Source organism: Stegodyphus dumicola, chromosome 7 (assembly GCF_044657685.1).
Source record: "Stegodyphus dumicola isolate Sdum_Otavi_A_Nest chromosome 7, ASM4465768v1".
Lineage (NCBI taxonomy): Eukaryota > Metazoa > Arthropoda > Arachnida > Araneae > Eresidae > Stegodyphus > Stegodyphus dumicola.
In genome coordinates, this window is record NC_140774.1 from 147,520,732 (window position 1) to 147,533,263 (window position 12,532).

Below are 12,532 nucleotides of genomic sequence, written 5' to 3' on the forward strand. Positions count from 1 at the left end.
CATCCACATGATTTGGCAAGTGTTACTGTTATGCAGAACTTAAGATCTTAAATTTATCTAGCTTGGTGCTTGGCAAATAAGTAGTTTCCGGAGTTTGCAATAAATTATTACACAGTAAGCTATTATAATTTCATAAATTTTACTACAGTTTTAATTCATGCTATTTATATTTTAGGTTAAAAAACATTAAATTTTCACCATAATTGGACTTAAAATTTGCAGAATTGTAATGTTTTTTCATTGATTAATAAAATAGCACTTTTTATTTATAAGCTAAAAAAGCAGCTCTTTTTCAGGGCGGGGAGGGGGAAGAGTTTTATTTTTTAAATACATTCATTTAAGAAATTCATGGCAAAAGTTATATCAGTATTTATTCAAAAAAATTCTAGAAATCTTCATCTTTATAAATCTTAAAACATTGTTTGTGTTTATTTTCATCTTTTAATTTTGAACATTATATTGCACTTTATTTGTTTTTATTGGAAATTATGTTTAATAGCCTAATTTACTTTCTCTTCCAACTAGTTATTGTCAAGTTGTCATCTTGCATATCAGCAGTTACTTTAAAAATGTTTCTGTTAACTTATTTTGGTGCTTGCATCTTGTTAACCATGAAAATTGGCTACCATGAAATTGATGGAGATCCACCAGTTGCGCCATTTGTTATTACAAAATTGTAAAGGAAATGATGACTCTTTATTTGATAAACAATCAGTATTCAACCCACTTCATTTTTTCACTCCATAAAAAGACTTACATATGTTTATTTTTACTATTTTGCTAGGCCCTTCCATTTTACTGTAAGTTCTGTTTTGAATGCTGTGAGTACAACCTGCAAATTTCTGAAGGCACTAATGACTCTTTATTTAACAAACAATCAGTATTCAACCCATTTCACTTTTGCTCTCCATAAAAAGACTTTTTTTGATTTTTACTATTTTGCTAGGCCTTTCCATTTTAGTGGACTGTTTAGAACACTCTGAGTACAATCCTCTTGCAGGTAAATGTTCCAATCTATTTCAGTTTTGCTAGCCATATTCAGCTCACCATATTATGGTGAGCTGAATATGGCTAGCAAAACTGTCCATAAATACACACTTTTTTTGATAGTAGGATTGTGTAACTTTGAAAATAATCTATTGCTTAATGTTCTTAGAAGGCAAGTTCCTAATTGTAATAATTTTTTTTTTTTTTTTTTTTTTTTTTTTTTTTTCAAAACATAAGAAAAAGTACAGCAATAGCAGTTAATTATATCGTTGTTCATGAAAACAAAATATGGCATATCAAGAATCAACTATGCAAAAGCAAAATGTTTTGAGTGTGCATTACATCATGGTTACCCATAACTGGTACTAAATCATGCTGCTTGGTGACAATTTCATGGTCAACAGGAACTAGAATTCTTTTTTTTTTATGCCATATAAACTTTACTCTTTTTTATAAAACAAAAAGTTCAAGATGCAAAGAAATGTTAACTAGAAAATTTATCTATATTTGCATGATTTTCAAAGTAAATATTATTATTTTTTTTTAGATTAGCTTGTACAGTTAGTTATGCAACAGTGAATAATGAAAAAATGCATTTTAGGAAATTTTTTAAATTCCAGGTGAGTTTGATTTTTGTTGTATGATATAACTCAGTATTTGATAAACAATCAGTATTTTTAAAGTTTTATACTTCATTGAGAATATTTTTTTAACATTTTATAGGTGTCTAAACCTTTGGATGTGAAAACAAAATTTTATAATGCTGAGGTTGGTATTATTTTCATAAGAATTCTGTCTATATATGTCCTGTAAAATTTAATTTTTTTAAATAAGAGTTTTGTAATTTTTTTAAAAATTTTAAAATGTATATTATGTATTAAGTGAGTAAAAGTTAAGAAATTTAATTTTTTTGCACTTTTATACAAATCTGTTTAAGTGTCTGGAAAGCAGATTTTTAAATTTATCTGTTTGTATATAGCCTAATTCAATCAAACAATAGCTTTCTTATAGTTTTATGAAATTTTAGGCTTATAAATTTATTCTATGTAATTAAGCTATGCTTTTTTTATTAAGATATTAATAAAAAATGCTATATATGTGTGCTTTTTTTATTAAGATGTCCATTTCATTGATATTTTGATTGAATTTTATAATAATATATCTTCATGCTGATTATGAAAATTTAGTAATCATGTAGTGTACAATCTATCACTTTTAGTTAGTTGATTTATTTCTTAGATGGTGCCACTAAAGCCACTAGTTTTGTAATTCAAACATGCAATAAAATGGTGGAAAAAAGGAGAACTGATTGAAACAATAACCAATTTAAGTGCTGCCATCTAAGAAATAACAAACTAAAAGTGATAAATCATATACTGTGTGATCACAGAAAATTTTAATTGTTTAAATTAATTTGCTTTAACAAAGAATTTTATAACCAAAAATGGAGTTGGGGATGAAAAAGTAACATTAATCAATTGGCTAACTATAAAGCATATAAATCCATATGTACTTAAAAAACGTAAGTGGTACCCGTATGCATGGATTGGCTGTTATCGGGTGTTTTTCTTAAAATATATTAAGCATGTGGTTATTATAACCAGAAGCTGAAACTAAAGATGTTGATAATGGAAACTACCAATATTTTAGGCATGGATTTTTTAGAGAAAGTAAATAAATTTAGAAGATTTATATGAAATGGGTTTAAAAAATTAACATTATTATATAGTGTCAATTAAGAATATCATATTACATATGGAAATTACTCAGTGATTGAATCCTGGATACTTGTGTATTATCACAACTATCGTAATAAATATCACAAAATTTTCAGAATGTTTTTGTGGTATTCCAAGTTTCAACAGTTTTCATAGATAAATCATGATACTTTTTGTCTTAAATTCAATTTTAAAATATGTACTTGTGGGGTTTGCCCACAATGAAAAAACTGTCAAAAAATTCTTGAGAAATTACTAAAAGGGACAGTTGCTTATAATTTGCTTTATATTACCATGAAAGTTTCACCAGAATAAAATGGATGAAAACTTACTAGTAAGTAGATTTATTGATTTATATTCCATACAAATGCATGACTAAAGTTAAGAAGTATATGTAATACCATCAATGTATCTAATAAATTACCGTTTGCAGTTATAAGTCATTCTTCTTCTTCTTCTTTTTTTTTTTTTTTCATGTAAAATATTGCCTAATTGTGCGAAGATGGTTGCACTAATATGCGAGTTCTGTATCGTGTTCTTGAGTAATTCCAATAATTACATTTAACTTAATGTTAACTAAATTAAAAGATGCACTATAGCTTTAGTGTTAATGATTATCAAGCTTTCACTTTATTTGACATTAATTTGACTAAAAGAGTAAGAAATAATTAGTTGTTGAAAAAATGCTAAGAAAATGTTAAATTTCAGCATTTATTAGATTATGAAGGTGTTTGTTCACTCAACTATTTTCCCAGTTGCCAACTGTTAACCTTTTTGTAATTCTATCATAGTTTTCTATTACCAAACAACCACTTCTTTTTTTTCTGTACTATCCAAAGAAATTTCTGAAACAGATAATTTTGGAATATTATTACATTCCAAGAAGTAATCTAAACATTGAGTGTACCTTGTGGCTTGTTGTACAAAAGGAATCACTAACTTTGTATAAATCTTTGCTTGTGAGTTTTATTTTAAACCAGCTTTTATGCTTTGATCCAATTTAAATTGATGATGTTGCAATAATTTACTATATTGAATGATAGGGAATGCGGGCTTCAGGTATGATTGATTTAAATTATTAAGGTGCTAAAATGATGATGCTTCATCTGCATTAAGTCGTGGTTCTAAGACCAATCCTTAGAAGCATAACTGAAAATAAGTTTATGTAAATTTTATTTTGTGATGATGTAATTAACATTTATTTATAAGACATTTTCCTCTTTATTTCATCAAAAATAACTACTACTAAATTTGTCTATTTGAATGTTAGATGAATGTTAATTTTTAAAACTTATTTTGAAAAAACAAGAGAGGGTAGTATTTTAGCAGAACAAGTAACATTTCAATAATGTCATATTCACAAAAAAGTGTGTTGAAAATTTGCATCCTAAACTTTATATTTTTTATTCATATTAATTATGCCATTTTAATGTGGAAGAAACACATGAACTATGTCATAAAATACAGTTTTCCTAGTAATAAATCATGCAGACTTCAAAATTCTTCCTTTTGTAATGTTAACTTTTATTTTGTATGAGAGTGTGATTTTGTTTTATTCCACAAATTAAAATCTTCTTGTATTTAACATACTAATAAATATATGCTTAACATACTAATAAAACTATATCAGTATACCAAGTCCTTTTTAAGAAGAAAATTAAATATAGAACTTTTTTTTTTTTTTTCCTTGGCATTCTTAGATATTAGTATAGGAATGTTACATTTTATTGTTGATATTAATTGCATTTCGTGCCTGGTATGCTAAAGATATGTTTTGCTGTATAAACTAATAAACTCTTCCTTTGTTTTGCATGATACTCTGCCTACATCCCCATTGCATGTTACAGGATTATGTTGTAAGTGCTTACACATTAATGGTTTGCTTGTTTCATTTTATGTTTGATTATTCTTTTAATATTTCTGTGTTCCTGATACTAGTATTAATATTTTGTGTTAATAATTTGCTGTTTTAGTGTTTCAGCAGTTTTAAATTTAAAGGTGTAATTTTGATTTTTCTAGCTTATAACACACTTCAAATTTTTTTTTAAAGTGATGTTGATTCATAAAACTTTTCTACTATTGTAATTTGTAATGCAAATAATAGAGATGCTTAGTAAACATAATGCTAAAATTCAAGAATATGTTGTAGTGTTATTTTCTTTTATTTCTGGATTTATATATTTTATATATTTTATTTCTGGATTTATAATTTTAAAGTTAAAATAGAGAGTAGAAAATGCATTCTTATATGCAGTTTTTGCTTGTATTTCAGTGTTTATTCATTCAAAAAGTAGAATTAATCATGCATGCATAATTTCACTTTTATTCCTTCCCAGAAAATTTTCTTAAATTATATTTATAGATCTTTTTCAATCCTTTCCTAACTTTTTCAAATTTTAATCGTATAAATGAGTAATTCTCAACCAGTGATACGCAAGACAAAAATAGGTTGTACACAAATAAACAAAGTATTTTAACTATTAAATTCAAAAATTAAATACACCAACATCCTGTTTAATTTTTTTTTTTCCCTAACACACGTAAATTTATGCAATCTGAAATTTGTCCAAGGTAATAGCTGCTCATAGACTTTAGCAAAATAATCCATTTTTATTTTCACAAATATTCTTTTAGCTGTAGACATAAAAAAGTGTCATTAATTATGTTTTTATAAGGAGTGATAGAAATATATATATTGTATTTCATAGGAAATAAAAATAAGTTCCCATGAAAAGATAATAATAGAATCTCACTAATTCTTTTAGAGTTGATCTATTTATTGCCCTCACTAATTCTTTTAGAGTTGATCTATTTATTGCCATGTCTACAATATATGTCGCCACTATTTGTGGGCTCATATTTCTCTGTTTTCAATTAGAATAATTTTTTACGTCAATTTTCTGTCTCTAACAGCAGGTCTTAGTGTTGCTTTGTATTCCTTATTTTCTACATGATTTGAGAATACCATGATTTGATTTGGAAGAACTTGTAATATATTATGCATTTAAATATTTGTTAAAAACAATAAAACAAACCTAGATTTTCAAATTGGAAAAATGGTTAGGATTGACCAAGAGGAAAAGTGATGATTCACATGTGATGGATCCAAGACAATCTATTAGCACTAAGAATACTGAAATGTTTTATAGAATATATAATGAAAGTTATTTATCATTTGAGTGTACTTCGATTGGAGATGAAATGGACCCTTAAACTCAATGTATTGTTTGCAATAAACTATTATCCTAACAAAGTATATAACCATCATTTCTTAAAAGACATCTTGAATCTAAACATGGCTATTTAAAGGATAAATCTGAAAAATATTTTAGGAAGAAATTATCAGAGTTCAAAAATACTAAACAAGTAATGAAATGCTTTGTTACTTAATGTGAAAAAGCTTTGGAAACCTAGTAAGTTACCTAGGAAGTCTAAGAATTTCCAAGACTGAGCAGGCTCACACTATTGGAGAAAACTTTATATTCCTAGCAGCTAAAGATATTGTTCTACGTTGTTCAACAAAAAACAGCTAAATGAACTTAATAATATTCCATTATCAAATAATACATTAAGTTGATGAATTCATGAAATGGCAAATTCCATAAAAGAGACACTTATTCAAAAAAATAAAACACAGTGAGTATTGCACTTTGTAGTTGGATAAAAGTACTGATATAACAAACTTTGTTCAATTATTAGTTTACATATGTTTTGAAGAAGGCAAACGAATTGTGTAAGTGTTTTTTTTTTTTTTTTTTTTTTTTTTTTTTTTTTTTGTGAATCTCTTCATGACAGAGCAACTGGAAATGAAATTTTCAAAGTAATTGACAGTTTTATGTCTGAGAATGATATTCCTTGGAAAAAGTACATTGTCATGTAGTGACTCGGGCTTCAACAGGAAAACATTCTGGTGTTATTATTCAAATAAAGAAAGTCGTAGGTGAAACTAAATTTACCCAACACTCCATTCATTGGGAAGCTTTATTAGCGAAAACAGTCCTCAAAAACCTGAAAATCGTTTTGAATCAAGCTGTGAAAATTGTTAATTTTATTAAAAGCCTAGATTTAAATTCAAGAATATTTACGATTTTATGCCAAGAGATGGGCAGTGAACATGAAATGCTTTTACTATATTCTGAAGTAAGGTGATTGATTATCCAGAGGCAAAGATTTAATCTTTTTGAGTTTCGATCAGAAATTCAAATTTTCCACTGTGATTCAAAATTTGAATTGCAAAAATGTTTATTTTAGTGAGTTATGGTTGGTGTGTTTAGCATATTTAGCTGATATTTTTAGAAATTTAAACAAATTAAATTTAGGATTACAAGAACAAGGTGTTAATTTGTTTACCATTAAAGATAAAATAAATGGAATGATAAAAATACTTGAGCTAATAGTCAAAGAATTGAATAATATTTTTAACTTTTTACTCCTTTTAGAACCCCTCAGTTTCTAACCAAAAATAATTTGAAAATAAGAGAAGAATTAGCATCCTTCATTAGAAAATAATTGTTTTTCATTGATAAATAATTTCAATGTTTATTTTCCCAATAATTATGAAGAAGAAAATTGGATTAGAAATCCATTTTGCTCAAATATACCTGAAATTTTCTCATGAAGATAACGAACATTTGATAGAAATTTCCTGTGATTGAACTCTAACTGAAGAATTAAAAAATAATAACAGTGAAAAGCTGACATCTGTACACCTGTGTTTTCAAGTAGCACCATAACTAAGGGTCTCAAGGTCTAAAGTTAAACCCCGGTAGCCATACATGTCGGAAATAACACCTGTAGACATGGGCATGATATGTCAATTGCAGCAAGTGTCGAACAGGACCTATGTGGAAGCACTCCACCCCTTCTTTTTACACTATTGAATACTTGCTTGCCTTGCTGCAACAGAATAATGTCTCAAAATTTTTCCGAAATACTTGACAGTGATTGAAACAGCTCAAAATGTACTACTGTGAACTTCCCCAAAGAAAGAGAGACCTATACTGAATAATACAGTAAATCAACAGTACACTGCCATCTTTGACTAATATAGTGGGCTTTCCACAATTACCTGTGGGTTATGTCTTTTTTCCAGAAGCAACAGTCCATGTACTGAAAATTTTCATGATATTTGAAATAGTTGCTTTCAGTTCTTCAGTGTGCTGGATTTTGTAAGAATACATCTTGAGGATGATTCACAGTAATCATCATATGGTCTGATATAAAATACTAGGTCTTCAGGACTGCTATAGTGCCATCTTTCAGTGAAAAATAAGCTATTCTTGAAATAACATTTTTTGTTAGGAAAAATATTCCATGCCTTTCTGTATATTTCTGTGAAAATTGTATCATTTTGCTTATTATCTATGCTTTTTTGAATTACTAGATGATGTTTCAGGGGATATTGATAGTACTCTTGTGTTAGCAATGGGATTCTAAAGAATAGCTTGGGGAAGTATTACATCATGGATATCAGAGTCTGGCCTCAACATTGCTTTTAAAATCTGAAATTTCATGCGTGTTGAAGTATTACATCATGGATATGGTAGTCTGGTCTCAAGATTACTTTTAAAAACCAGAATTTCTGGCGTGGCTTTTTAGGCTAGAAATGAAAAAGGTAGAATTGTTCATTGCACTCTTGTTCCAGTTGTATTTGCCAGACCTTGTCTGCATTTTATGGCCCTCTGTATCAAACTATCACATTTTCTGTACTAATGTTCTAGATACTTCTAGTATGTAATGATGTCATTTCTATATTTCAGTGAGTCATCAGATGCATACTGTGCTAGAGGTTGCAACAGTCACACTTATTTTTTAATACATGCTAAATTATTTTTTCTATTTTTGCAGTGCATTCTCATCCTGTACATTGTTAATTCACTTCCTTCAGTGATTGAGACATTTTTGTAAGGTGATCTTAGATGCTTGAGTTAGCTAAATATGCTATATATCTAATTTTTTGGGAACATTTGCCAAATGTTGCCATGTATTATGCCACCATTTGATGTTTAATGCTTAGTTACTTAACTTCCAAGAAACCTTAATAATATTATGTAGTTTTGTTGATGTTTCATATTAGTTCTGATGCATACACATTGTTCTAACTTGGGAGACTTTGGAGGAGAGTTCTTTTTTTTTATAACAGTTGAATAACCAAGTTCCTTCTTTTCCTAAACCGCCAATCTTTAAGTTGCTGAAATATGAAAATATTTCGGAAAAAACGAATCTTGTGCAATTTTTTGCACTTTCTCTCATGATATAAAACAACTGGCTGATGTGGCCCGTCTGGAGATGTGCCCCGTGTCTCGTCTCCTGGCCTTGTTTATTATATTAGGGTTACCATGTAAAGGAAACTGATATTCCATAATAGCAGCAGTGATAGGATTTTGAAAATTATAGCTGATTATTTGAAGATGAGCACTTTGCAACCTTTTATGGAGGGAAGAAAAAAATATAGCAAGTCTTTCTTTCAGTGATAAATCTAATAGAGTGTTGTTCAAAACAATTTGTTTTCATGAAAAAAGGGGGAATGTTGGGTGGTTGGTGTTTTGTCCTTTGAGAAGTCAAATAGATCCTTGCCTGGAAATCACACCTTTTGCCAGTTCCACAATCTCTGTACAGCTCTCCCTGGAATGGAAATTTCCCCAAGTTTTGCAGAGCTGCAAGTATTGCCGGACAGGTGAAGTTGTGTTTTGAAGAAAGCTCTGTTTCGGGGCAGTTTTTATAAGTTCTATATGATCTGGTACCATCTTCATTAATTTTCATTCCTCTGAAATGGCAGGTTCTCAGTCTAGTAATGGTCTTTGTAATTTCTCTATTTGCATCAATCTCACAAATCTGATGGTCTTTCTTAATAAATTTGAGTCTATATCTGGCAATGGCATTAGCATTCTTAAAGAGTGACGGGGATCGAGTTGTTGAGATTCCTTGTCCGTTTTAAGCCAGTTCATCAGCTGCCTCATTTCCATTGATTCCAACATGTGCAGGTGTGCATGGTTGCATAGTGCATGTCTTTCCCATCTTGTTGATTGTTTCTAATTGTTGGTGTATATCCTGGGTGAGTCTTGAATGTCCTTGCAGTATTGCCTTTAGGGTAGCTTTAGAGTCACAGTAAATTACAAGCCCTCTGGCTTTATGATTTTCGTTTAGTTGTAACAATGTAAATTCGCATCGTCTCATGAATTGCTCTTTTATTCAGATGTGATATTGCCTGTTCCATGGCTTTAGAATATAGTTGCCCCATTTGATAGAGTGATGTGAATATCTGCTCCCCCCTATAGTCTCATCTGATGAACCATCTGTGTAAATGTTTACCAAATCAGCTCCCAAAAAGGACTCAATTGTTTGAGTATTTTTTGCTTGGATAACAGCTTCAGTTTTCTTTTATGTACAATGTTCCACTAGATCGCGATTTATTTTGGTGTTAATAGGAATGTAAGAGGGCAGGTTAGGCACTTGAAGGACAGTATAAGTGTCATGTTTGAGAGCAATATTTTCTCTGATCTTATTGTCATATTTCAGAATAGATGACCTTTTAAGTCTTGACATGTTGTTTCAATTTCCAAAAGCCCGTCTGGAGATGTGCCCCGTGTCTCGTCTCCTGGCCTTGTTTATAAACTTGTGTGTGAGACATTTCCTTGTCTGTAAAAGGGTTGGCAGTCCACATGCCTGTTCTGCCTTAATATTGCTGGTAGGTGAAACAGCTTCAGATATTATTTTGGCTACTCTTGCCTGTATCTTGTCAAGTTTCCCCAATGCAGTCTCAGAAGCATGTGCCCAAATAGGTGCTGCATAGTTAAGGTTTGCCCTTATCAGTGCAATGTAAGTAGATTTTAGTGTTTTCAGAGTGGTTAAACGTAGGCTTTTCAGAATTTGAATTTTCTATAGTGCTTTGTTGGAGCAATTTTCCAGATATGTAGTGAAACGTAGCTCAGCATCTAAGGACCCAGATATTTTAGATTATCTGCCTTAGTAATTGGCAAACCATCCATTAATATGGTAGGTTGAAAAGATTTTCTGTGTTTTCGATCTGTTGAAAAAAATGCATAGCTTCTTTTGAGAGGTTAATTTTAGCTCTCATGACCAAGCCAGAATTCCACCATGAGATTGGATTAATGATCTCTCGGACTTTTCTGTGTCTTTGCTTGTGTGCCAGATTGCTGTATCATCTGCGTAACAAGCAGCTCTAGTGTCCCCTTCGAGGAGGTGGTGAATATTGTTTACATACAAAAGGAATAGCAGGCGTCTGAGAAAAAAGGGAAGAATGTGTGATAACAGTTAATATAATATTCATGTAGTAACAATACCTTCATAATTTGAAGGCACTGGTTTATATTATCCCATTGTGTTTATTCCATTTGTGTATAATATTTAATAAAGATACAGGCATAATTTTGGAAAACCTAGTTACTAAAACATTTAAAAAATTCTGGTATTTTTGTCTTTTTTGTACATACAGTCAAAAGTCGTTAATTTGGACACCCATAATCCGGAATGATCTATAATCCGGACCTCAAAGCTACAAACTTTCTGCACATGCGTCGCGTTCACGCATACGCACAGGCGTTTACGAGAGCGCGTAAGACCCTTACGGCTGCGAATATGTTTGTGCGCATGCGCGTTTAAATTGTAACGGAGTTATACGCTAAGCTAATAATTTATCTAATTCAATAATTATAAGTTATTAATATAAGTTATTAATTATAAGTTATCTAATTCAGTTAATGTTGCCGATTGCGTTGTTCCTTAGTCTTCGAATTGGATCCGGCTTATTATTTTTTGCAGACTGCAATTTTATAAATAGAGCAATTTTATAAAAGTAAGCTTGAACTTTCGGTTATGTCAAATAGAATTTCCGATATATATTTACTACAAAGCGAAAGTATGTTTTGAAATCCGAAATCTGTTTATCAATTTCACGCTGCTCTGCGGCAGAGGGGGGGGGGACAGAAACGTCATTATTAGATTATGATAGATTAGAAAGATTGTGTCAAATAGAATTTCCGATGTATATTTACTAATATGTAATTTGTATCTACAAAGCGAAAGTATGTTTTGAGATCCGAAATCTGTTTATCAATTTCACGCGGCGGATTGGAAGTTGATCTGTCAGCACTATCCTTATCTTCAGGGCAGATGTTTTTATTTTATTTGGTTTATAATTCCATACTAAGTGTAGTATTTCATTCTGTCTTTGATATGATTTAAATCAAGTTCCTCGTCATTATAATTCGCTTCCGATAGTGAAGAAAGTGACCCAGAGGTTATTGAAAACGAAAACATTTCGATTGACAAATTAGTCGGTATTCTCAACACAGCAATTATAGGACTTGAACAGCGGAACTTTGTAACTAAACAAGAAATTATGTCTGTTTAATAGAATTAAAGAGAAAGTATTATCCCATGAAACGAAGCAACTTACGTTGAAGGAAATGTTTAATAAAGTAAACAAATAAATATTAAGCTTTTTCTTTTTGTAAATTTTGATACCCTTTAGATCATAATTGTTCTTTATTTCATAAATTACGGTTTCATATTTTTAATTTTGTAATTTCTGCATGCCATGTTACCAGATTTAAACTGATGATCTATAATCCGGAAAAATTGATAATCCGGAATCGCCGAAGTCCCGACGAGTCCGGATTAACGACTTTTGACTGTATACTAAAAGGGGAGGATACTTTTCATAAAAATTACAATTAATTTCTTACTCTTTGAAACCTTTATAGCTTAATTCTAATTTTCAGTCTTAGTAGCCTTATGATGTGATTCTGGTTTAGAAAAATAATGCAAATATATGAATAATGAATATTTGCTGAATATTTTATACT

The 12,532-nt window shown here is 30.1% G+C and overlaps 1 protein-coding gene across 1 annotated transcript in view; it reads left to right on the forward strand.

The window, feature by feature from the left end:
- Positions 1-12,532, forward strand: part of LOC118185820 (trafficking protein particle complex subunit 13) — a 67,131-nt gene that overhangs the window by 25,907 nt on the left and 28,692 nt on the right. The window contains exons 6-7 of the mRNA XM_085820893.1: positions 1,535-1,607; positions 1,711-1,755. Coding sequence (XP_085677019.1) covers positions 1,535-1,607; positions 1,711-1,755 — 118 coding nt within the window. The remainder of the gene's footprint in view (positions 1-1,534; positions 1,608-1,710; positions 1,756-12,532) is intronic.